Consider the following 21858-nt stretch of genomic DNA (forward strand, 5'->3'; position numbering starts at 1 on the left):
TTGTGCACAGTGGGAGTGAATGGGAAGGGGTTTGGGTCCATTGGGTTGTGCACAGTGGGAGTGAACGGGAAGGGGTTTGGGTCCATTGGGATTGTGCACAGTGGGAGAGAATGGGAAGGGGTTTGGGTCCATTGGGATTGTGCACAGTGGGAGTGAACGGGAAGGGGTTTGGGTCCATTGGGATTGTGCACAGTGGGAGCGAACGGGAAGGGGTTTGGGTCCATTGGGATTGTGTACAGTGGGAGTGAATGGGAAGGGGTTTGGGTCCATTGGGATTGTGTACAGTGGGAGTGAACGGGAAGGGGTTTGGGTCCATTGGGTTGCGCACAGTGGGAGTGAATGGGAAAGGGTTTGAATCCATTGGGATTGTGCACAGTGGGAGTGAACGGGAAGGGGTTTGGGTCCATTGGGATTGTGTACAGTGGGAGTGAATGGGAAAGGGTTTGGGTCCATTGGGATTGTGCACAGTGGGAGTGAATGGGAAGGGGTTAGGGTCCATTGGGATTGTGCACAGTGGGAGTGAACGAGAAGGGTTTTGGGTCCATTGGGATTGCGCACAGTGGGAGTGAATGGGAAAGGGTTTGAGTCCATTGGGATTGAGTCCACATTCTCTTGGTTCTTTCACTCGTGCCTCTCTGACCTTCAGGACACCTACGTTGCCAGCTGTATGGCGGTGGGTTGTGTGCTGCAGCTGGTGGATTACTTGATGAAGGGGAGCTTCAGAAACGGCCTGGCTGTCGTCAGGTGAGTGGGTTTAATGAGCTGGCCACTCTTATCTTAGCATCCCCACCCCATAGTTTCCTCTGTCGTGCTATCGACTGCCCCTGAGGCAGGCTGACTGGCCCGTTCTGCCCCCGAGACGGGGCTCCCCTTTCTCCAGCAACCCTCACCACCTTTCAAGTGTGAGCACCGCATTGGCTTACAAACACTGTAGCTTATTCCACAAACAGTAATGCTGAAGGTGTTTCACAGATATATAAATATGTGCTGAGGGAGGGTCAGTGCTGAGTGAGCGCCGCACTGTCGGAGGGTCAGTGCTCAGGAAGCGCAGCACTATGGGAGGGTCAGTGCTGAGGGAGCACCGCACTGTCAGAGAGTCTGTACTGAGGGAATGCCGCACTCCCTCAGTACTGACCCTCTGACCGTGCGGCACTCCCTCAGTACTGACCCTCCCGCAGTTTGGCACTCCCTCAGCACTGACCCTCCGACAGTGCGGCACTCCCCCAGCACTGACCCTCCGACAATGCGGCGCTCTCTCAGCACTGACCCTCCGACAGTGCGGCACTCCCTCAGCACTGACCCTCCGACAGTGCTGCACTCCCTCAGTACTGACCCTCCCGCAGTTTGGCACTCCCTCAGCACTGACCCGCCGACAATGCGGCGCTCTCTCAGCACTGACCCTCCGACAGTGCGGCACTCCCTCAGCACTGACCCTCCGACAGTGCTGCACTCCCTCAGCACTGACCCTCCGACAGTGCGGCGCTCACTCAGCACTGACCCTCCGACAGTGCGGCGCTCCCTCAGCACTGACCCTCAGACTGTGCGGCACTCCCTCAGTACTGACCCTCCAACAGTGCGGCACTCCCTCAGTACAGACTCTCTGACAGTGCGGTGCTCCCTCAGCACTGACCCTCCGACAGTGCTGCGCTCCCTCAGCACTGACCCTCAGACAGTGCGGCACTCCCTCAGCACTGACGCTCCCACAGCGCGGCGCACCCTCAGCACTGACCCTCCGACAGTGCGGCACTCCCTCAGTACTGACCCTCCGACAGTGTGGCACTCCCTCAATACTGACTCTGTGACAGTCCGGTGCTCCCTCAGCACTGACCCTCCGACAGTGCGGCGCTCCCTCAGCACTGAGCCTCAGACAGTGCGGCACTCCCTCAGTACTGACCCTCCGACAGTGCGGCATTCCCTCAGTACAGACTCTCTGACAGTGCGGTGCTCCCTCAGCACTGACCCTCCCACAGTGCTGCGCTCCCTCAGCACTGACCCTCAGACAGTGCGGCACTCCCTCAGTACTGACCCTCTGACCGTGCGGCACTCCCTCAGTACTGACCCTCTTACAGTGCGGCACTCCTTTAACACTGACCATCCGACAGTGCGGCGCTCCCTCAGTACTGTCCCTCCCACAGTGCGGCGCTCCCTCAGTACTGACCCTCTGTACTGACCCTCTGACAGTGCGGCACTCCCTCAGCACTGACCCTCCGACAGTGCTGCACTCCCTCAGTACTGACCCTCCGACAGTGCGGCAAACCCCCAGCACTGACCCTCAGACAGTGCGGGACTACCCCAGCACTGACCCTCCGACAGTGCGGCACTCCCTCAGTACTGACCCTCCCACAGTTCGGCCCTCCCTCAGCACTGACTCTCAGATAGCGCGGCACTCCCTCAGCACTGATCCTCCGACAGTGCAGCGCTCCCTCAGCACTGACCCTCCCACAGTGCGACATTCCTCAACACTGACCCTCCGACAGTGCGGCGCTCCCTCAACACTGGCCCTCCGACAGTGCGGCGCTCCTTCAGCACTGACCCTCCGACAGTGCGGCGCTCCCTCAGCACTGACCCTCCGACAATGCGGCGCTCTCTCAGTACTGACCCTCCGACAGTGCGGCACTCCCTCAGCACTGACACTCCGACAGTGCTGCACTCCCTCAGCACTGACCCTCCGACAGTGCGGCGCTCCCTCAGCACTGACCCTCCGACAGTGCGGCGCTCCCTCAGCACTGACCCTCCGACAGTGCGGCGCTCCCTCAGCACTGACCCTCCCACAGTGCGACATTCCTGAACACTGACCCTCCGACAATGCGGCACTCCCTCAGCACTGACCCTCCCACAGTGCGGTGCTCCCTCAGCACTGACCCTCATACAGTGCCCACTCCCTCAGCACTGACTCTCTGACAGTGCGGCGCTCCCTCAGTACTGACCCTCCGACAATGCGGCACCCCCTCAGCACTGACCCTCCCACAGTGCGGCGCTCCCTCAGCACTGGCCCTCCGACAGTGCGGCGCTCCCTCAGTACTGACCCTCCGACAGTGCGGCGCTCCCTCAGCACTGACCCTCGGACAATGCGGCACTCCCTCAGCACTGACCCTCAGACAGTGCGGCACTCCCTCAGTACTGACTCTCTGACAGTGCGACGCTCCCTCAGTACTGACCCTCCGACAATGCGGCACTCCCTCAGCACTGACCCTCCCACAGTGCGGCGCTCCCTCAGCACAGGCCCTCCGGCAGTGTGGCGCTCCCTCAGTACTGACTCTCTGACAGTGCGGCGCTCCCTCAGTCCTGACCCTCCGACAGTGCGGCGCTCCCTCAGTACTGACCCTCCGAAAGTGCGGCGCTCCCTCAGCACTGACCCACCGACAATGCGGCGCCCCCTCAGCACTGACCCTCAGACAGTGCGGCACTCCCTCAGTACTGACCCTCCCACAGTGCGACATTCCTTAACACTGACCCTCCGACAATGCGGCTCTCCCTCAGCACTGACCCTCAGACAGTGTGGCACTCCCTCAGTACTGACCCTCAGACAGTGCGGCACTCCCTCAGTACTGACCCTCCGACAGTGCGGCATTCCCTCAGTACAGACTCTCTGACAGTGCGGTGCTCCCTCAGTACTGACCCTCCCGCAGTGCGGCATTCCCTCAGCACTGACTATCAGATAGCGCGGCACTCCCTCAGCACTGATCCTCCGACAGTCCAGCGCTCCCTCAGCACTGACCCTCCCACAGTGCGACATTCCTCAACACTGACCCTCCGACAGTGCGGCGCTCCCTCAGTACAGACTCTCTGACAGTGCGGTGCTCCCTCAGTACTGACCCTCCCGCAGTGCGGCATTCCCTCAGCACTGACTATCAGATAGCGCGGCACTCCCTCAGCACTGATCCTCCGACAGTCCAGCGCTCCCTCAGCACTGACCCTCCCACAGTGCGACATTCCTCAACACTGACCCTCCGACAGTGCGGCGCTCCCTCAACACTGGCCCTCCGACAGTGCTGCGCTCCTTCAGCACTGACCCTCCGACAGTGCGGCGCTCCCTCAGCACTGACCCTCCGACAGTGCTGCGCTCCCTCAGCACTGACCCTCCGACAGTGCGGCACTCCCTCAGTACTGACCCTCCGACAGTGCGGCGCTCCCTCAGCACTGACCCTCCGACAGTGCGGCGCTCCCTCAGCACTGACCCTCCGACAGTGCGGCGCTCCCTCAGCACTGACCCTCCCACAGTGCGACATTCCTTAACACTGACCCTCTGACAATGCGGCACTCCCTCAACACTGACCCTCCGACAGTGTGGCGCTCCCTCAGTACTGACTCTCTGACAGTGCTGCGCTCCCTCAGTCCTGACCCTCCGACAGTGCGGCGCTCCCTCAGTACTGACCCTCCGACAGTGCGGCGCTCCCTCAGCACTGACCCTCGGACAATGCGGCACTCCCTCAGCACTGACCCTCAGACAGTGCGGCACGCCCTCAGTACTGACTCTCTGACAGTGCGGCGCTCCCTCAGTACTGACCCTCCGACAATGCGGCACTCCCTCAGCACTGACCCTCCCACAGTGCGGCGCTCCCTCAGCACTGGCCCTCCGACAGTGTGGCACTCCCTCAGTACTGACTCTCTGACAGTGCGGCGCTCCCTCAGTCCTGACCCTCCGACAGTGCGGCGCTCCCTCAGTACTGACCCTCCGACAGTGCGGCGCTCCCTCAGCACTGACCCTCCGACAGTGCGGCGCTCCCTCAGTACTGACCCTCCGACAATGCGGCACTCCCTCAGCACTGACCCTCTGACAGTGCGGCACTCCCACAGCACTGACCCTCTAACTGTACGGCGCTCCCTCAGCATTGACCCTCTGACAGTGCGGCACTCACTCAGTACGGACTCTCTGACAGTTCGGTGCTCCCTCAGCACTGACCTTCCGACAGTGCGGCGCTCCCTCAGCACTGACCCTCTGACAGTGCGGCGCTCCCTCAGCATTGACGCTCCCACAGTGCGGCGCACCCTCAGCACTGACCCTCCGACAGTGCGGCACTCCCTCAGTACTGACCCTCCGACAGTGTGGCTCTCCCTCAATACTGACTCTGTGACAGTCCGGTGCTCCCTCAGCACTGACCCTCCGACAGTGCGGCGCTCCCTCAGCACTGACCCTCAGACAGTGCGGCACTCCCTCAGCACTGACCCTCAGACAGTGCGGTGATCCCTCAGCACTGACCCTCCCACAGTGCTGCGCTCCCTCAGCACTGACCCTCTGACCGTGCGGCCTTCCCTCAGTACTGACCCTCCCACAGTTTGGCACTCCCTCAGCACTGACCCGCCGACAGTGCGGCACTCCCTCAATACTGACCCTCCCACAGTGCGGCATTCCCTCAGCACTGACCCTCAGACAGTGCGTCACTCCCTTAGCACTGACCCTCAGACAGTGCGGCACTCCCTCAGTACTGACCCTCCGACAGTGCGGCGCTCCCTCAGCACTGACCTTCTGACAGTGCGGCACTCCCTCAGTACTGACCCTCCGACAGTGCGGCGCTCCCTCAGCACTGACCCTCTGACAGTGCGGCACTCCCTCAGCACTGACCCTCCGACTGTGCGGCGCTCCCTCAGCACTGACCCTCCCACAGTGCGGCGCTCCCTCAGTACTGACCCACCGACAGTGCGGCACTCCCTCAGCACTGACCCTCCGACAGTACGGCACTCCCTCAGTACTGACCTTCCGACAGTGCGGCGCTCCCTCAGCACTGACCCTCCGACAGTGCGGTGCTCCCTCCGCATTGAGCCTCAGACAGTGCGGCACTCCCTCAGTACTGACCCTCCGACAGTGCGGCGCTACCTCAGCACTGACCCTCTGACAGTGCGGCACTCCCTCAGTACTGACCCTCCCACAGTGCGGCACTCCCTCAGCACTGACCCTCCGACAGTGCGGCATTCCCTCAGCACTGACCCTCAGACAGTGCGGCACTCCCTCAGTACTGACCCTCCGACAGTGCGGCGCTCCCTCAGCACTGACCCTCTGACAGTGCGGCACTCCCTCAGTACTGACCCTCCCACTGTGCGGTGCTCCCTCAGCACTGAACCTCTGACAGTACGGCACTCCCTCAGTACTGACCCTCTTACAGTGCGGCACTCCTTCAGCACTGACCATCCGACAGTGCGGCGCTCCCTCAGTACTGACCCTCCCACAGTGCGGCACTCCCTCAGCACTGACCCTCCGACAGTGCGGCACTCCCTCAGTACTGACCCTCCGACAGTGCGGCAAACCCTCAGCACTGACCCTCAGACAGTGCGGCACTCCCTCAGTACTGACCCTCCCACAGTTCGGCCCTCCCTCAGCACTGACTCTCAGATAGCGCGGCGCTCCCTCAGCACTGATCCTCCGACAGTGCAGCGCTCCCTCAGCACTGACCCTCCCACCGTGCGACATTCCTCAACACTGACCCTCCGACAGTGCGGCGCTCCCTCAACACTGGTCCTCCGACAGTGCGGCGCTCCCTCAGCACTGACCCTCCGACAGTGCGGCGCTCCCTCAGCACTGTCCCTCCGACAATGCGGCGCTCTCTCAGTACTGACCCTCCGACAATGCGGCACTCCCTCAGCAGTGTCCCTCAGACAGTGTGGCACTCCCTCAGTACTGACCCTCCGACAGTGCGGCGCTCCCTCAGCACTGACCCTCCGACAGTGCGGCGCTCCCTCAGCACTGACCCTCCAACAGTGCGGCGCTCCCTCAGCACTGACCCTCCCACAGTGCGAAATTCCTTAACATTGACCCTCCGACAATGCGGCACTCCCTCAGCACTGACCCAGTGACAGTGCGGCACTCCCTCAGCACTGACGCTCCCACAGCGCGGCGCACCCTCAGCACTGACCCTCCGACAGTGCGGCACTCCCTCAGTACTGACCCTCCGACAGTGTGGCACTCCCTCAATACTGACTCTGTGACAGTCCGGTGCTCCCTCAGCACTGACCCTCCGACAGTGCGGCATTCCCTCAGTACTGACCCTCTGACCGTGCAGCACTCCCTCAGTACTGACCCTCCCGCAGTTTGGCACTCCCTCAGCACTGACCCGCCGACAATGCGGCGCTCTCTCAGCACTGACCCTCCGACAGTGCGGCACTCCCTCAGCACTGACCCTCCGACAGTGCTGCACTCCCTCAGTACTGACCCTCCCGCAGTTTGGCACTCCCTCAGCACTGACCCGCCGACAATGCGGCGCTCTCTCAGCACTGACCCTCCGACAGTGCGGCACTCCCTCAGCACTGACCCTCCGACAGTGCTGCACTCCCTCAGCACTGACCCTCCGACAGTGCGGCGCTCCCTCAGCACTGACCCTCCGACAGTGCGGCGCTCCCTCAGCACTGACCCTCAGACTGTGCGGCACTCCCTCAGTACTGACCCTCCAACAGTGCGGCACTCCCTCAGTACAGACTCTCTGACAGTGCGGTGCTCCCTCAGCACTGACCCTCCGACAGTGCTGCGCTCCCTCAGCACTGACCCTCAGACAGTGCGGCACTCCCTCAGCACTGACGCTCCCACAGCGCGGCGCACCCTCAGCACTGACCCTCCGACAGTGCGGCACTCCCTCAGTACTGACCCTCCGACAGTGTGGCACTCCCTCAATACTGACTCTGTGACAGTCCGGTGCTCCCTCAGCACTGACCCTCCGACAGTGCGGCGCTCCCTCAGCACTGAGCCTCAGACAGTGCGGCACTCCCTCAGTACTGACCCTCCGACAGTGCGGCATTCCCTCAGTACAGACTCTCTGACAGTGCGGTGCTCCCTCAGCACTGACCCTCCCACAGTGCTGCGCTCCCTCAGCACTGACCCTCAGACAGTGCGGCACTCCCTCAGTACTGACCCTCTGACCGTGCGGCACTCCCTCAGTACTGACCCTCTTACAGTGCGGCACTCCTTTAACACTGACCATCCGACAGTGCGGCGCTCCCTCAGTACTGTCCCTCCCACAGTGCGGCGCTCCCTCAGTACTGACCCTCTGTACTGACCCTCTGACAGTGCGGCACTCCCTCAGCCCTGACCCTCCGACAGTGCTGCACTCCCTCAGTACTGACCCTCCGACAGTGCGGCAAACCCCCAGCACTGACCCTCAGACAGTGCGGGACTCCCCCAGCACTGACCCTCCGACAGTGCGGCACTCCCTCAGTACTGACCCTCCCACAGTTCGGCCCTCCCTCAGCACTGACTCTCAGATAGCGCGGCACTCCCTCAGCACTGATCCTCCGACAGTGCAGCGCTCCCTCAGCACTGACCCTCCCACAGTGCGACATTCCTCAACACTGACCCTCCGACAGTGCGGCGCTCCCTCAACACTGGCCCTCCGACAGTGCGGCGCTCCTTCAGCACTGACCCTCCGACAGTGCGGCGCTCCCTCAGCACTGACCCTCCAACAATGCGGCGCTCTCTCAGTACTGACCCTCCGACAGTGCGGCACTCCCTCAGCACTGACACTCCGACAGTGCTGCACTCCCTCAGCACTGACCCTCCGACAGTGCGGCGCTCCCTCAGCACTGACCCTCCGACAGTGCGGCGCTCCCTCAGCACTGACCCTCCGACAATGCGGCACTCCCTCAGCACTGACCCTCCCACAGTGCGGTGCTCCCTCAGCACTGACCCTCATACAGTGCCCACTCCCTCAGCACTGACTCTCTGACAGTGCGGCGCTCCCTCAGTACTGACCCTCCGACAATGCGGCACCCCCTCAGCACTGACCCTCCCACAGTGCGGCGCTCCCTCAGCACTGGCCCTCCGACAGTGCGGCGCTCCCTCAGTACTGACCCTCCGACTGTGCGGCGCTCCCTCAGCACTGACCCTCGGACAATGCGGCACTCCCTCAGCACTGACCCTCAGACAGTGCGGCACTCCCTCAGTACTGACTCTCTGACAGTGCGACGCTCCCTCAGTACTGACCCTCCGACAATGCGGCACTCCCTCAGCACTGACCCTCCCACAGTGCGGCGCTCCCTCAGCACAGGCCCTCCGGCAGTGTGGCGCTCCCTCAGTACTGACTCTCTGACAGTGCGGCGCTCCCTCAGTCCTGACCCTCCGACAGTGCGGCGCTCCCTCAGTACTGACCCTCCGAAAGTGCGGCGCTCCCTCAGCACTGACCCACCGACAATGCGGCGCCCCCTCAGCACTGACCCTCAGACAGTGCGGCACTCCCTCAGTACTGACCCTCCCACAGTGCGACATTCCTTAACACTGACCCTCCGACAATGCGGCTCTCCCTCAGCACTGACCCTCAGACAGTGTGGCACTCCCTCAGTACTGACCCTCAGACAGTGCGGCACTCCCTCAGTACTGACCCTCCGACAGTGCGGCATTCCCTCAGTACAGACTCTCTGACAGTGCGGTGCTCCCTCAGTACTGACCCTCCCGCAGTGCGGCATTCCCTCAGCACTGACTATCAGATAGCGCGGCACTCCCTCAGCACTGATCCTCCGACAGTCCAGCGCTCCCTCAGCACTGACCCTCCCACAGTGCGACATTCCTCAACACTGACCCTCCGACAGTGCGGCGCTCCCTCAACACTGGCCCTCCGACAGTGCTGCGCTCCTTCAGCACTGACCCTCCGACAGTGCGGCGCTCCCTCAGCACTGACCCTCCGACAGTGCTGCGCTCCCTCAGCACTGACCCTCCGACAGTGCGGCACTCCCTCAGTACTGACCCTCCGACAGTGCGGCGCTCCCTCAGCACTGACCCTCCGACAGTGCGGCGCTCCCTCAGCACTGACCCTCCGACAGTGCGGCGCTCCCTCAGCACTGACCCTCCCACAGTGCGACATTCCTTAACACTGACCCTCTGACAATGCGGCACTCCCTCAACACTGACCCTCCGACAGTGTGGCGCTCCCTCAGTACTGACTCTCTGACAGTGCTGCGCTCCCTCAGTCCTGACCCTCCGACAGTGCGGCGCTCCCTCAGTACTGACCCTCCGACAGTGCGGCGCTCCCTCAGCACTGACCCTCGGACAATGCGGCACTCCCTCAGCACTGACCCTCAGACAGTGCGGCACGCCCTCAGTACTGACTCTCTGACAGTGCGGCGCTCCCTCAGTACTGACCCTCCGACAATGCGGCACTCCCTCAGCACTGACCCTCCCACAGTGCGGCGCTCCCTCAGCACTGGCCCTCCGACAGTGTGGCACTCCCTCAGTACTGACTCTCTGACAGTGCGGCGCTCCCTCAGTCCTGACCCTCCGACAGTGCGGCGCTCCCTCAGTACTGACCCTCCGACAGTGCGGCGCTCCCTCAGCACTGACCCTCCGACAATGCGGCGCTCCCTCAGTACTGACCCTCCGACAATGCGGCACTCCCTCAGCACTGACCCTCTGACAGTGCGGCACTCCCTCAGCACTGACCCTCTAACTGTACGGCGCTCCCTCAGCATTGACCCTCTGACAGTGCGGCACTCACTCAGTACGGACTCTCTGACAGTTCGGTGCTCCCTCAGCACTGACCTTCCGACAGTGCGGCGCTCCCTCAGCACTGACCCTCTGACAGTGCGGCGCTCCCTCAGCATTGACGCTCCCACAGTGCGGCGCACCCTCAGCACTGACGCTCCCACAGTGCGGCGCACCCTCAGCACTGACCCTCCGACAGTGCGGCACTCCCTCAGTACTGACCCTCCGACAGTGTGGCACTCCCTCAATACTGACTCTGTGACAGTCCGGTGCTCCCTCAGCACTGACCCTCCGACAGTGCGGCGCTCCCTCAGCACTGACCCTCAGACAGTGCGGCACTCCCTCAGCACTGACCCTCAGACAGTGCTGCGCTCCCTCAGCACTGACCCTCTGACCGTGCGGCCCTCCCTCAGTACTGACCCTCCCACAGTTTGGCACTCCCTCAGCACTGACCCGCCGACAGTGCGGCACTCCCTCAATACTGACCCTCCCACAGTGCGGCACTCCCTCAGCACTGACCCTCCGACTGTGCGGCGCTCCCTCAGCACTGACCCTCCCACAGTGCGGCGCTCCCTCAGTACTGACCCACCGACAGTGCGGCACTCCCTCAGCACTGACCCTCCGACAGTACGGCACTCCCTCAGTACTGACCTTCCGACAGTGCGGCGCTCCCTCAGCACTGACCCTCCGATAGTGCGGCGCTCCCTCCGCATTGAGCCTCAGACAGTGCGGCACTCCCTCAGTACTGACCCTCCGACAGTGCGGCGCTACCTCAGCACTGACCCTCTGACAGTGCGGCACTCCCTCAGTACTGACCCTCCCACAGTGCGGCACTCCCTCAGCACTGACCCTCCGACAGTGCGGCATTCCCTCAGCACTGACCCTCAGACAGTGCGGCACTCCCTCAGTACTGACCCTCCGACAGTGCGGCGCTCCCTCAGCACTGACCCTCTGACAGTGCGGCACTCCCTCAGTACTGACCCTCCCACTGTGCGGTGCTCCCTCAGCACTGAACCTCTGACAGTACGGCACTCCCTCAGTACTGACCCTCTTACAGTGCGGCACTCCTTCAACACTGACCATCCGACAGTGCGGCGCTCCCTCAGTACTGACCCTCCCACAGTGCGGCACTCCCTCAGCACTGACCCTCCGACAGTGCGGCACTCCCTCAGTACTGACCCTCCGACAGTGCGGCAAACCCTCAGCACTGACCCTCAGACAGTGCGGCACTCCCTCAGTACTGACCCTCCCACAGTTCGGCCCTCCCTCAGCACTGACTCTCAGATAGCGCGGCGCTCCCTCAGCACTGATCCTCCGACAGTGCAGCGCTCCCTCAGCACTGACCCTCCCACCGTGCGACATTCCTCAACACTGACCCTCCGACAGTGCGGCGCTCCCTCAACACTGGTCCTCCGACAGTGCGGCGCTCCCTCAGCACTGACCCTCCGACAGTGCGGCGCTCCCTCAGCACTGTCCCTCCGACAATGCGGCGCTCTCTCAGTACTGACCCTCCGACAATGCGGCACTCCCTCAGCAGTGTCCCTCAGACAGTGTGGCACTCCCTCAGTACTGACCCTCCGACAGTGCGGCGCTCCCTCAGCACTGACCCTCCGACAGTGCGGCGCTCCCTCAGCACTGACCCTCCAACAGTGCGGCGCTCCCTCAGCACTGACCCTCCCACAGTGCGAAATTCCTTAACATTGACCCTCCGACAATGCGGCACTCCCTCAGCACTGACCCAGTGACAGTGCGGCACTCCCTCAGCACTGACGCTCCCACAGCGCGGCGCACCCTCAGCACTGACCCTCCGACAGTGCGGCACTCCCTCAGTACTGACCCTCCGACAGTGTGGCACTCCCTCAATACTGACTCTGTGACAGTCCGGTGCTCCCTCAGCACTGACCCTCCGACAGTGCGGCGCTCCCTCAGCACTGAGCCTCAGACAGTGCGGCACTCCCTCAGTACTGACCCTCCGACAGTGCGGCATTCCCTCAGTACAGACTCTCTGACAGTGCGGTGCTCCCTCAGCACTGACCCTCCCACAGTGCTGCGCTCCCTCAGCACTGACCCTCAGACAGTGCGGCACTCCCTCAGTACTGACCCTCTGACCGTGCGGCACTCCCTCAGTACTGACCCTCTTACAGTGCGGCACTCCTTTAACACTGACCATCCGACAGTGCGGCGCTCCCTCAGTACTGTCCCTCCCACAGTGCGGCGCTCCCTCAGTACTGACCCTCTGTACTGACCCTCTGACAGTGCGGCACTCCCTCAGCACTGACCCTCCGACAGTGCTGCACTCCCTCAGTACTGACCCTCCGACAGTGCGGCAAACCCCCAGCACTGACCCTCAGACAGTGCGGGACTCCCCCAGCACTGACCCTCCGACAGTGCGGCACTCCCTCAGTACTGACCCTCCCATAGTTCGGCCCTCCCTCAGCACTGACTCTCAGATAGCGCGGCACTCCCTCAGCACTGATCCTCCGACAGTGCAGCGCTCCCTCAGCACTGACCCTCCCACAGTGCGACATTCCTCAACACTGACCCTCCGACAGTGCGGCGCTCCCTCAACACTGGCCCTCCGACAGTGCGGCGCTCCTTCAGCACTGACCCTCCGACAGTGCGGCGCTCCCTCAGCACTGACCCTCCGACAATGCGGCGCTCTCTCAGTACTGACCCTCCGACAGTGCGGCACTCCCTCAGCACTGACACTCCGACAGTGCTGCACTCCCTCAGCACTGACCCTCCGACAGTGCGGCGCTCCCTCAGCACTGACCCTCCGACAGTGCGGCGCTCCCTCAGCACTGACCCTCCGACAGTGCGGCGCTCCCTCAGCACTGACCCTCCCACAGTGCGACATTCCTCAACACTGACCCTCCGACAGTGCGGCGCTCCCTCAACACTGGCCCTCCAACAGTGCGGCGCTCCTTCAGCACTGACCCTCCGACAGTGCGGCGCTCCCTCAGCACTGACCCTCCGACAATGCGGCGCTCTCTCAGTACTGACCCTCCGACAGTGCGGCACTCCCTCAGCACTGACACTCCGACAGTGCTGCACTCCCTCAGCACTGACCCTCCGACAGTGCGGCGCTCCCTCAGCACTGACCCTCCGACAGTGCGGCGCTCCCTCAGCACTGACCCTCCGACAATGCGGCGCTCCCTCAGCACTGACCCTCCCACAGTGCGACATTCCTGAACACTGACCCTCCGACAATGCGGCACTCCCTCAGCACTGACCCTCCCACAGTGCGGTGCTCCCTCAGCACTGACCCTCATACAGTGCCCACTCCCTCAGCACTGACTCTCTGACAGTGCGACGCTCCCTCAGTACTGACCCTCCGACAATGCGGCACTCCCTCAGCACTGACCCTCCCACAGTGCGGCGCTCCCTCAGCACAGGCCCTCCGACAGTGTGGCGCTCCCTCAGTACTGACTCTCTGACAGTGCGGCGCTCCCTCAGTCCTGACCCTCCGACAGTGCGGCGCTCCCTCAGTACTGACCCTCCGAAAGTGCGGCGCTCCCTCAGCACTGACCCACCGACAATGCGGCGCCCCCTCAGCACTGACCCTCAGACAGTGCGGCACTCCCTCAGTACTGACCCTCCCACAGTGCGACATTCCTTAACACTGACCCTCCGACAATGCGGCTCTCCCTCAGCACTGACCCTCAGACAGTGTGGCACTCCCTCAGTACTGACCCTCAGACAGTGCGGCACTCCCTCAGTACTGACCCTCCGACAGTGCGGCATTCCCTCAGTACAGACTCTCTGACAGTGCGGTGCTCCCTCAGTACTGACCCTCCCGCAGTGCGGCATTCCCTCAGCACTGACTATCAGATAGCGCGGCACTCCCTCAGCACTGATCCTCCGACAGTCCAGCGCTCCCTCAGCACTGACCCTCCCACAGTGCGACATTCCTCAACACTGACCCTCCGACAGTGCGGCGCTCCCTCAACACTGGCCCTCCGACAGTGCTGCGCTCCTTCAGCACTGACCCTCCGACAGTGCGGCGCTCCCTCAGCACTGACCCTCCGACAGTGCTGCGCTCCCTCAGCACTGACCCTCCGACAGTGCGGCACTCCCTCACTACTGACCCTCCGACAGTGCGGCGCTCCCTCAGCACTGACCCTCCGACAGTGCGGCGCTCCCTCAGCACTGACCCTCCGACAGTGCGGCGCTCCCTCAGCACTGACCCTCCCACAGTGCGACATTCCTTAACACTGACCCTCTGACAATGCGGCACTCCCTCAACACTGACCCTCCGACAGTGTGGCGCTCCCTCAGTACTGACTCTCTGACAGTGCGGCGCTCCCTCAGTCCTGACCCTCCGACAGTGCGGCGCTCCCTCAGTACTGACCCTCCGACAGTGCGGCGCTCCCTCAGTACTGACCCTCCGACAGTGCGGCGCTCCCTCAGCACTGACCCTCGGACAATGCGGCACTCCCTCAGCACTGACCCTCAGACAGTGCGGCACGCCCTCAGTACTGACTCTCTGACAGTGCGCCGCTCCCTCAGTACTGACCCTCCGACAATGCAGCACTCCCTCAGCACTGACCCTCCCACAGTGCGGCGCTCCCTCAGCACTGGCCCTCCGACAGTGTGGCACTCCCTCAGTACTGACTCTCTGACAGTGCGGCGCTCCCTCAGTACTGACTCTCCGACAGTGCGGCGCTCCCTCAGTCCTGACCCTCCGACAGTGCGGCGCTCCCTCAGTACTGACCCTCCGACAGTGCGGCGCTCCCTCAGCACTGACCCTCCGACAATGCGGCGCTCCCTCAGTACTGACCCTCAGACAGTGCGGCACTCCCTCAGTCCTGACTCTCTGACAGTGCGCCGCTCCCTCAGTACTGACCCTCCGACAATGCGGCACTCCCTCAGCACTGACCCTCTGACAATGCGGCACTCCCTCAGCACTGACCCTCTGACAGTGCGGCGCTCCCTCAGCATTGACCCTCTGACAGTGCGGCACTCACTCAGTACTGACTCTCTGACAGTTCGGTGCTCCCTCAGCACTGACCTTCCGACAGTGCGGCGCTCCCTCAGCACTGACCCTCTGACAGTGCGGCGCTCCCTCAGCATTGACCCTCCGACAGTGCGGCGCACCCTCAGCACTGACGCTCCCACAGTGCGGCGCACCCTCAGCACTGACCCTCCGACAGTGCGGCACTCCCTCAGTACTGACCCTCCGACAGTGTGGCACTCCCTCAATACTGACTCTGTGACAGTCCGGTGCTCCCTCAGCACTGACCCTCCGACAGTGCGGCGCTCCCTCAGCACTGACCCTCAGACAGTGCGGCACTCCCTCAGTACTGACCCTCCGACAGTGCGGCATTCCCTCAGTACAGACTCTCTCACAGTGCGGTGATCCCTCAGCACTGACCCTCCCACAGTGCTGCGCTCCCTCAGCACTGACCCTCAGACAGTGCGGCACTCCCTCAGTACTGACCCTCTGACCGTGCGGCCCTCCCTCAGTACTGACCCTCCCACAGTTTGGCACTCCCTCAGCACTGACCCGCCCACAGTGCGGCACTCCCTCAATACTGACCCTCCCACAGTGCGGCATTCCCTCAGCACTGACCCTCCGACAGTGCGTCACTCCCTTAGCACTGACCCTCAGACAGTGCGGCACTCCCTCAGTACTGACCCTCCGACAGTGCGGCGCTCCCTCAGCACTGACCTTCTGACAGTGCGGCACTCCCTCAGTACTGACCCTCCGACAGTGCGGCGCTCCCTCAGCACTGAGCCTCTGACAGTGCGGCACTCCCTCAGCACTGACCCTCCGACTGTGCGGCGCTCCCTCAGCACTGACCCTCCCACAGTGCGGCGCTCCCTCAGTACTGACCCACCGACAGTGCGGCACTCCCTCAGCACTGACCCTCCGACAGTACGGCACTCCCTCAGTACTGACCTTCCGACAGTGCGGCGCTCCCTCAGCACTGACCCTCCAACAGTGCGGCGCTCCCTCCGCACTGAGCCTCAGACAGTGCGGCACTCCCTCAGTACTGACCCTCCGACAGTGCGGCGCTACCTCAGCACTGACCCTCTGACAGTGCGGCACTCCCTCAGTACTGACCCTCCCACAGTGCGGCACTCCCTCAGCACTGACCCTCCGACAGTGCGGCATTCCCTCAGCACTGACCCTCAGACAGTGCGGCACTCCCTCAGTACTGACCCTCCGACAGTGCGGCGCTCCCTCAGCACTGACCCTCTGACAGTGCGGCACTCCCTCAGTACTGACCCTCCCACTGTGCGGTGCTCCCTCAGCACTGAACCTCTGACAGTACGGCACTCCCTCAGTACTGACCCTCTTACAGTGCGGCACTCCTTCAGCACTGACCATCCGACAGTGCGGCGCTCCCTCAGTACTGACCCTCCCACAGTGCGGCACTCCCTCAGCACTGACCCTCCGACAGTGCGGCACTCCCTCAGTACTGACCCTCCGACAGTGCGGCAAACCCTCAGCACTGACCCTCAGACAGTGCGGCACTCCCTCAGTACTGACCCTCCCACAGTTCGGCCCTCCCTCAGCACTGACTCTCAGATAGCGCGGCGCTCCCTCAGCACTGATCCTCCGACAGTGCAGCGCTCCCTCAGCACTGACCCTCCCACAGTGCGACATTCCTCAACACTGACCCTCCGACTGTGCGGCGCTCCCTCAACACTGGTCCTCCGACAGTGCGGCGCTCCCTCAGCACTGACCCTCCGACAGTGCGGCGCTCCCTCAGCACTGTCCCTCCGACAATGCGGCGCTCTCTCAGTACTGACCCTCCGACAATGCGGCACTCCCTCAGCAGTGTCCCTCAGACAGTGTGGCACTCCCTCAGTACTGACCCTCCGACAGTGCGGCGCTCCCTCAGCACTGACCCTCCGACAGTGCGGCGCTCCCTCAGCACTGACCCTCCAACAGTGCGGCGCTCCCTCAGCACTGACCCTCCCACAGTGCGAAATTCCTTAACATTGACCCTCCGACAATGCGGCACTCCCTCAGCACTGACCCAGTGACAGTGTGGCGCTCCCTCAGTACTGACTCTCTGACAGTGCGGCACTCTCTCAGTCCTGACCCTCCGACAGTGCGGCGCTCCCTCAGTACTGACCCTCCGACAGTGCGGCGCTCCCTCAGCACTGACCCTTGGACAAGGCGGCGCTCCCTCAGCACTGACCCTCATACAGTGCCCACTCCCTCAGTACTGACTCACTGACAGTGCGGCGCTCCCTCAGGACTGACCCTCCGACAATGCGGCACTCCCTCAGCACTGACCCTCCCACAGTGCGGCGCTCCCTCAGCGCTGGCCCTCCGACAGTGCGGCTCTCCCTCAGCACTGACCCTCCAACAGTGCGGCGCTCCCTCAGCACTGACCCTCCCACAGTGCGAAATTCCTTAACATTGACCCTCCGACAATGCGGCACTCCCTCAGCACTGACCCAGTGACAGTGTGGCGCTCCCTCAGTACTGACTCTCTGACAGTGCGGCGCTCTCTCAGTCCTGACCCTCCGACAGTGCGGCGCTCCCTCAGTACTGACCCTCCGACAGTGCGGCGCTCCCTCAGCACTGACCCTCGGACAAGGCGGCGCTCCCTCAGCACTGACCCTCATACAGTGCCCACTCCCTCAGTACTGACTCACTGACAGTGCGGCGCTCCCTCAGTACTGACCCTCCGACAATGCGGCACTCCCTCAGCACTGACCCTCCCACAGTGCGGCGCTCCCTCAGCACTGGCCCTCCGACAGTGCGGCGCTCCCTCAGCACTGACCTTCTGACAGTGCGGCACTCCCTCAGTACTGACCCTCCGACAGTGCGGCGCTCCCTCAGCACTGACCCCCTGACAGTGCGGCACTCCCTCAGCACTGAACCTCCGACTGTGCGGCGCTCCCTCAGCACTGACCCTCCCACAGTGCGGCGCTCCCTCAGTACTGACCCACCGACAGTGCGGCACTCCCTCAGCACTGACCCTCCGACAGTACGGCACTCCCTCAGTACTGACCTTCCGACAGTGCGGCGCTCCCTCAGCACTGACCCTCCGACAGTGCGGCGCTCCCTCCGCACTGAGCCTCAGACAGTGCGGCACTCCCTCAGTACTGACCCTCCGACAGTGCGGCGCTACCTCAGCACTGACCCTCTGACAGTGCGGCACTCCCTCAGTACTGACCCTCCCACAGTGCGGCACTCCCTCAGCACTGACCCTCCGACAGTGCGGCATTCCCTCAGCACTGACCCTCAGACAGTGCGGCACTCCCTCAGTACTGACCCTCCGACAGTGCGGCGCTCCCTCAGCACTGACCCTCTGACAGTGCGGCACTCCCTCAGTACTGACCCCTCCCACTGTGCGGTGCTCCCTCAGCACTGAACCTCTGACAGTACGGCACTCCCTCAGTACTGACCCTCTTACAGTGCGGCACTCCTTCAGCACTGACCATCCGACAGTGCGGCGCTCCCTCAGTACTGACCCTCCCACAGTGCGGCACTCCCTCAGCACTGACCCTCCGACAGTGCGGCACTCCCTCAGTACTGACCCTCCGACAGTGCGGCAAACCCTCAGCACTGACCTTCAGACAGTGCGGCACTCCCTCAGTACTGACCCTCCCACAGTTCGGCCCTCCCTCAGCACTGACTCTCAGATAGCGCGGCGCTCCCTCAGCACTGATCCTCCGACAGTGCAGCGCTCCCTCAGCACTGACCCTCCCACAGTGCGACATTCCTCAACACTGACCCTCCGACAGTGCGGCGCCCCCTCAACATTGTCCTCCGACAGTGCGGCGCTCCCTCAGCACTGACCCTCCGACAGTGCGGCGCTCCCTCAGCACTGTCCCTCCGACAATGCGGCGCTCTCTCAGTACTGACCCTCCGACAATGCGGCACTCCCTCAGCAGTGTCCCTCAGACAGTGTGGCACTCCCTCAGTACTGACCCTCCGACAGTGCGGCGCTCCCTCAGCACTGACCCTCCGACAGTGCGGCGCTCCCTCAGCACTGACCCTCCAACAGTGCGGCGCTCCCTCTGCACTGACCCTCCCACAGTGCGAAATTCCTTAACATTGACCCTCCGACAATGCGGCACTCCCTCAGCACTGACCCAGTGACAGTGTGGCGCTCCCTCAGTACTGACTCTCTGACAGTGCGGCACTCTCTCAGTCCTGACCCTCCGACAGTGCGGCGCTCCCTCAGTACTGACCCTCCGACAGTGCGGCGCTCCCTCAGCACTGACCCTTGGACAAGGCGGCGCTCCCTCAGCACTGACCCTCATACAGTGCCCACTCCCTCAGTACTGACTCACTGACAGTGCGGCGCTCCCTCAGGACTGACCCTCCGACAATGCGGCACTCCCTCAGCACTGACCCTCCCACAGTGCGGCGCTCCCTCAGCGCTGGCCCTCCGACAGTGCGGCTCTCCCTCAGCACTGACCCTCCAACAGTGCGGCGCTCCCTCAGCACTGACCCTCCCACAGTGCGAAATTCCTTAACATTGACCCTCCGACAATGCGGCACTCCCTCAGCACTGACCCAGTGACAGTGTGGCGCTCCCTCAGTACTGACTCTCTGACAGTGCGGCGCTCTCTCAGTCCTGACCCTCCGACAGTGCGGCGCTCCCTCAGTACTGACCCTCCGACAGTGCGGCGCTCCCTCAGCACTGACCCTCGGACAAGGCGGCGCTCCCTCAGCACTGACCCTCATACAGTGCCCACTCCCTCAGTACTGACTCACTGACAGTGCGGCGCTCCCTCAGTACTGACCCTCCGACAATGCGGCACTCCCTCAGCACTGACACTCCCACAGTGCGGCGCTCCCTCAGCACTGGCCCTCCGACAGTGCGGCTCTCCCTCAGTACTGACCCTCCGACAGTGCGGCTCTCCCTCAGCACTGACCCTCGGACAATGCAGCGCTCCCTCAGCACTGACCCTCAGACAGCGCGGCACTCCCTCAGTACTGACTCTCTGACAGTGCGGCGCTCCCTCAGTACTGACCCTCCGACAATGCGGCACTCCCTCAGCACTGACCCTCCCACAGTGCGGCGCTCCCTCAGCACTGGCCCTCCGACAGTGTGGCGCTCCCTCAGTACTGACTCTCTGACAGTGCGGCGCTCCCTCAGTCCTGACCCTCCGACAGTGCGGCGCTCCCTCAGTACTGACCCTCCGACAGTGCGGCGCTCCCTAAGCACAGACCCTCCGACAATGCGGCGCTCCCTCAGCACTGACCCTCAGACAGTGCGCCGCTCCCTCAGTACTAACCCTACGACAATGCGGCACTCCCTCAGTACTGACTCTCTGACAGTGCGCCGCTCCCTCAGTACTAACCCTACGACAATGCGGCACTCCCTCAGCACTGACCCTCTGACAGTGCGGCACTCCCTCAGTACTGACTCTCTGACAGTGCAGCGCTCCCTCAGCACTGACCCTCTGACAGTGCGGCGCTCCCTCAGCACTGACCCTCTGACAGTGCGGCGCTCCCTCAGTACTGACCCTCTGACAGTGCGGCGCTCTCTCAGCACTGAGCCTCCGACAGTGCGGCGCTCCCTCAGCACTGACCCTCTGACAGTGCGGCGCTCCCTCAGTACTGACTCTCTGACAGTGCAGCGCTCTCTCAGCACTGACCCTCCGACAGTGCGGCGCTCCCTCAGCACTGACCCTCTGACAGTGCGGCGCTCCCTCAGTACTGACCCTCTGACAGTGCGGCGCTCTCTCAGCACTGACCCTCCGAAAGTGCGGCGCTCCCTCCGTACTGACCCTCCGACAGTGCGGCGCTCCCTCAGCACTGACCCACTGACAGTGCGGCGCCCCCTCAGTACTGACCCACTGACAGTACGGCACTCTCTCAGTACTGACCCACTGACAGTGCGGCGCTCCCTCAGTACTGACCCTCTGACAGTGCGGCGCTCCCTCAGTACTGACCCTCTGACAGTGCGGCGCTCCCTCAGTACTGACCCTCTGACAGTGCGGCGCTCCCTCAGTACTGTCCCTCTGACAGTGCGGCGCTCCCTCAGTACTGACCCTCTGACAGTGCGGCACTCCCTCAGCACTGACCCACTGACAGTGCGGCGCTCCCTCAGCACTGACCCACTGACAGTGCGGCGCTCCCTCAGCACTGACCCTCCGACAGTGCGGCACTCCCTCAGCACTGACCCTCTGTCATTGCGGCGCTCCCTCAACACTGACCCTCCGACAGTGCAGCACTCCCTCAGCACTGACCCTCCGACAGTGCGGCGCTCCCTCAGCACTGACCCTCCGACAGTGCGGCGCTCCCTCAGCACTGACCCTCCGACAGTGCGGCACTCCCTCAGCACTGACCCTCTGCCGGATTCTGCATGACTCCCCTCGGGTTTTGTGTTCTGACTGTGCCCCCTGTCTCGGTTCCAGGCCCCCAGGTCATCAAGCACAGGAGGATGCTGCCAACAGTTACTGTATCTTCAACACGCTCGCTATCGCCGCCACTTACGCCAGGAAGGTTCATGGCGTGGATAGGTGAGTGTGTGGGCAGA

At 63.3% G+C, this 21858-nt stretch overlaps 1 protein-coding gene across 2 annotated transcripts in view; it reads left to right on the plus strand.

Annotated features, from left to right (window-relative positions):
* The window catches only part of hdac6 (histone deacetylase 6), a 249740-nt gene that overhangs the window by 80295 nt on the left and 147587 nt on the right, over nt 1-21858 (plus strand). For both annotated transcript variants that reach the window (XM_072487920.1, XM_072487921.1), the window contains exons 7-8: nt 647-744; nt 21737-21841. In XM_072487920.1, the coding sequence (XP_072344021.1) occupies nt 647-744; nt 21737-21841 (203 nt within the window). The remainder of the gene's footprint in view (nt 1-646; nt 745-21736; nt 21842-21858) is intronic.

The sequence above is a fragment of the Scyliorhinus torazame genome, chromosome 22 (genome assembly GCF_047496885.1).
Source record: "Scyliorhinus torazame isolate Kashiwa2021f chromosome 22, sScyTor2.1, whole genome shotgun sequence".
Taxonomy (NCBI): Eukaryota; Metazoa; Chordata; class Chondrichthyes; order Carcharhiniformes; family Scyliorhinidae; genus Scyliorhinus; species Scyliorhinus torazame.